Source organism: Phaethon lepturus, unplaced genomic scaffold (genome assembly GCF_000687285.1).
Source record: "Phaethon lepturus isolate BGI_N335 unplaced genomic scaffold, ASM68728v1 scaffold26219, whole genome shotgun sequence".
NCBI lineage: Eukaryota > Metazoa > Chordata > Aves > Phaethontiformes > Phaethontidae > Phaethon > Phaethon lepturus.
This window is the reverse complement of record NW_010561849.1, coordinates 63,656-68,812: the sequence shown is the minus strand read 5'-3', so window position 1 is coordinate 68,812 and position 5,157 is coordinate 63,656. Positions and strand designations below refer to the sequence as shown.

Here is a 5,157-nt window from a genome sequence, read left to right as displayed (position 1 = left end):
GGCCTTGTTGAACCTCCTGAGGTTCACAGGGACTCATTCCTCGAGCTTGTCCAGCTCCCTCTGGATGGCATCCCATCCCTCGGGCGAGTCAACCACACCACTCAGTTTGGTGCCATCTGCAAACTTGCTGAGGGTCCACTCGATCCCACTATGTCATTGATGATGAGATTAAAGAGTACTGGTCCCAGTATGAACCCCTGAGGGACACCGCTCATTACCAATATCCATCTGGACATCGAGCCATTGACCACTACCCTCTGGATGCAACCATCCAACCAATTCCTCATCTACCCAACTGTCCATCCATCAAATCCATATCTCGCCAATTTAGAGAGAAGGATGTTGTGGGAGGCAGTGTCAAAGGCCTTACAGAAGTCCAGATAGATGATGTTGGTATCTCTTCCCTTGTCCACGGATGTGGTCACTCCATCATAGAAGGTCACTAGTTTGGTCAGGCAGGACTTGCCTGTGGTGAAGCCATGCTGGCTGTCTCGAATCACCTCCCTGTCCTCCATGTGCCATAGCATAGCTTCTAGGAGGATCTGTGTCTGATCTAGTGCCTGCCACTAGACAATGCAAACAAGGCAGTAACACCCTTAAAAGACCAACTAGGCAATATTACTTGGCTGCCAAAAGTCTTTGACTCAGCTTACAGAAGCTGGGGTCTTTGGGCATGCACTGAACTTAATGAAAGCTGGGTGTCAGCCCCCTTATATTCTGTGGGCACACTCGTCATTCCAGCCTTTGCAGGACATCTTGCCGGTACAGTTAAAGCTTGCCATGGATTGGCTGCCTTTAGCTGAAGGGAGCCTCTCTGCCCTCCTTGGATTAGGTGCCAACTCTGAATGTGCAGACATCCAGTTATCTTACATTATCCGTGTTATTTGTGCTCTGGTTTCCTCCCACAACAGTTAGAGTCTGTGTATTATCCTTTGGGCTATGCAGCCAGAAAGTGTGACACAATGCATTTCAGTGCTCTGAGCCACCACCAGCTGCGATGGACACCCCAGAGAGGAGACCCCCACATGTGGTGCAGCCTGATGCAACACCTCAGTCCATTGGACACAGGTGATTCCTGGGCTGGATTGGTTTCATCTCAAAGTCTATTTAGCTCTGAGCTTTTCTGCTGACACTGCCAAAAAGAGAAGGTGGCTCTACCTGTAGTCTTGGGTTTAGGAGTGGTCACACACCGAAGGTAAGAATGCCTCCTCCTCCCTGATGGGAGCAGAGCTGAAGCAAGGAACTTTGCTCCATGGGGGAAAGGAATGACTCTCATATTTTGGCCATAAAGAATAGAAACAACAGACTAAACCTTGGAGAGAAAGGCTGGATGACGTGTACAATGACCTGAACTGTTTTCCCCTTGCCCATGGCTGTATCATAAGCTTAGTATCTAGTTTGCTAAAGAAACCTTACAGACCGATTCCTGCCCTGGGATGCAGTGCTCAACCCACACTAAAGGTAAGAGAAGCCAAGTTAACCTCTGTGAGGACAGATTACAGCCTAATAGCTTTTAATGAATAAATTAACATCTGGATGCAACTTTGTTAAGCAGAGTCAAAACTGGCCCCGCTATTCACACTTCAAAGCTATATTTTTAGCACAAAGGGCAGAGCCTGTGCTTATGCAATAAACGGATGTGAATTATTGCCTTTCTGTCACCTGACCAGTATTTAGACTTCTACTTCTGGGCACTCATGTCTGAAAAGTGCTGCCTATGTATCCTGAGGTAAAGGCCATTAAATGGGTCTTAGGGGAGATGAGAAATAAGATGTGTGGGATTTTTTGTCTTTCAATCACCTCATTTAAACGGGAGAGAGATTCTCTCAGTAATCAGAGCATTTACTGGTGCTGATGCTGTGAACACCCTGTAGCTTGCTGAGGAAATGAAATCCCCAGCTGTCACATTTCTTCAAAAAGAACGATAACGAGGGGAAGCTTAATGTGCTTCACTGCAGCTAATTTATACAATGACTACTCCCCGCCGAAAACACACTTACAGCACCATTTCCCATGGATCCCCATACTCGCCCTTAAATCATAGAATCATAGAATAGTTTGGGTTGGAAGGGACCTTTAAAGGTCACCTAGTCCAATCCCCCTACAGTGACCCCATCGAATAACGGGAGAGCCACACACTACATCCACACACCAGCCTACTCACCCCAAAGTCAAAGCAGTTGAATGAAGAGTGGAAGTAATTTCTTGGCCCCAGTCCATACATCTTCAAAGACATCTCAGTAAGGAACAGACCCAGAAAAACAAACTCTGCGAAATCTGGAAACAGGAAGAGAGATTAAATTAGTCCACAAGACCTTGGTAGGCAAATCTCTTCATGTGGGGAACAATGCTAATTTTTCACAACACAGACTGCCTTCTGCCAGAAGAAAATCCCTTTGCAATGGCAAACAAGACCCCAAGGACAGTTTTACATAATTATTTCTATATGCACATGAGCGGAATTCAGCCTTCAATAACTGTGAAGGCAATGTTTCATGTGTACTGTGGGAAGGTTGGTATGAGCATTAAATAATATTCTCCTCGCCTTTGTAAAGGAATTTCAAAAGAAAGCTCTGGATCTAATATTTCTAAAGGTCTAATTTAATTGCACAGATAACGTTTTTCAAATGTATGTTTGCGACTTCTGTACCTACATGAGACAGGCACTTTTGGGAGAGGGGTGTAAGCTTTTGTAATACCCTCTCATGATAAAATACCTTCATACGCAACTGAACTGCTGCCTCTGAGAGCTCCTCTTCAGAGGTGTTGTGTCTACTGTTAGCACATAGCCACGTTTATTTTTATTATGCCTGTATAACCATATAATTATGGAAGAGCAAGATCTGCTTCCTTCTGCTTCACATATCACAGGCAAATAGGCTGTGAAGCTTTTGATGGGAAAATTTATCACCTATGATGAAACAAAGGGCAGAAAGAACATAGCTGGAGACTTCAGTTTCCAGATCAAGTTTTTAGGACTTGAAGCTACAGAAAACACTGCCTTTGGCATTTTAATCATGCAAGTTGAGATCTGGAGGCCAATAAGCAACAAGCAACAGTGGAATGTTAAAACAAAACACATAAAGGGCAAAAAAACTCCACACTACCAAAACAAACCAAATAGTATAAGGCAAACCCCCTCCCTCTAGAGAAAAGATGAGGAAAAGAATCAAACTTCGAAGGGTGGAGATTAATAACATTGCTTAGCGCAGCACAGAAGGCTCTCAGATGCTGTAGCAGCGCAGGTGCTGCCGGAAAGTCGTCTTCTGTAATTTCAGTGTTACAATTCTAGGAACGATAAAGACAAGATGGTGCCAAAGTTTTCTCAAAGGTACACACAGACTGACAAGAGGCAACAGATACACGTTGCAACAAGGAAAATTTCAGCTAGATAATCCTGAATCCCAGGTGCTGTACACCTCCTGTAATATGTGGCTTCAGCTAATAAGCATGGGGAAAGAGAGAGGGAACGAGGGTCCTTTCAAACTGCATGGCTTCCATTGCATGTTCATACTGAGTGAGCACGGTTGGCCCAGGTCCATCTCTCATTGCTGCTTGTCTTTTGAAATTGCTTGAAAAATACAGCTTCAATTATCAAAAAATAAATTAAAAAAAGGGGTTTAAATTTTAAATGAGAGTCGTGAAATATCATGGGCATAAAGTTAACTGGCATCCAGGAAGCACTAACTAGATGAGAAAGGTGGTATTAACGTTTCAGCGAGGAGCCTACAAGGACATCTGCCAACATTTGCAATAGGGGAAGAAATACCAAGAGGTCATTAATTATACCATGTAACCTACTCTCCTTGAAAATAGGAGCAACATCATTAAAGGAGACTATCAAGGGCAAAGTGTTCACATTTGAGGATCAAGATGACAAAGTATGAGGGTCTTTTCTTTCCTTTCTGACATCAGACACAACAGCTCAGGGAGCAAACAGTTGTTCCCAACACAAGGTAATCATCCACAGTTACACTGGCAATCCATCTGACTATAGGAGTGCAGAGGGTGTGAGAAAGGGATGAGGTCAGCCCATGTTAGGCATAAAATCAGACGGCTGACAAGTCCAATAATATAAAAATACAGAATTTTTAAAAAACACGAGCTCAGCAGTATTGAATTTCCTTGCGCATAACTAAAAAGATGACAATTGTGAAGTAGTAAGAATGTTAAAATTCTTAATTATTAATAGCTGGCCCCGTAAATCAGAAGCTTAAACTAGCTTCCAGGCCAGACCCTGAACTTCCATTCTGCACCCTATGCACTTTGGAAATGTTAGGAAACAGAAGGCAAAACTCCCCCAGTAAAGCAGATGCATCTTCTCTAGGGTTGGAAGAATTTGTGCTGCTGCTGTCACCTATTTCAGTCATTAGCTCAGAGGGAAAGCTTGTGCCACAAAAGTCCCTCCCTTGCTGGGACGTTATCACTCCCATCTTGGTTTCACACTCCGCAGAGCTCAGCAAGCCCATCGGAGCTCATTGGAATGACTTCAGTGTAAAGTCTCCTTATCACAAGGATTGATAATCAAACCATTCTTTGAAACCGGTGGCCTTTCTTAGTTAGCAGACAAAACTTAAAATCTTAGGGAGGAGCTGTAGATCAGACCTACAGAAAGCATTGCACAACCTCTACCTGCTTCCTATTTCGCTCTGGCAGGGAGATTCTTATCCTCTTATCTATCCACCAAACCCACCTTTAAGAGTTACAATTCAGGTGTGCCCCATACACTTTCACAAAATAACAAAAATACTAGGTAGGGGTTTTCTACTGTAATTTTCACCAGCAGATCTCGGTACACCTTGCCAAGACAATTACCATCATTTCAAAAGAAGAAAAAGGAGGAAAGAAACCAGGATAAACATTCAATCGCCCATCCAGCAGTAGTATGAATAAAAACCAGGTATCAACAACGCAGTGTTCCATCATCGGACTGACATATCCTGCAAACACACATGCAAAACCAGAATATCACAGGAGAAAAAGAGCTAGCAAATGACCTAAGTAAAACAGAATCAAGAAATATTTGATTTAAGGAAAAAAAAGAAACATTAGAAACTCAGGACATCCAAGAAACAACTTCCTTCTGCTGCTCTTGAAAGAACCACCCAACTTGTCCTTTCACAGTTGATGAATCCCATCTAGATCAGAGTTCAAAAC

General features: G+C 43.3%; 1 protein-coding gene across 1 annotated transcript in view; it reads right to left on the bottom strand.

Moving 5' to 3' along the window:
* Nucleotides 1-2,164: 2,164 nt before the first annotated feature.
* The window catches only part of LOC104626239 (voltage-dependent N-type calcium channel subunit alpha-1B-like), a gene marked incomplete at its 3' end in the record, with an annotated part of 65,203 nt that continues 62,210 nt past the window's right edge, over nt 2,165-5,157 (bottom strand). The window contains exon 8 of the mRNA XM_010294108.1: nt 2,165-2,277. Coding sequence (XP_010292410.1) covers nt 2,165-2,277 — 113 coding nt within the window. The remainder of the gene's footprint in view (nt 2,278-5,157) is intronic.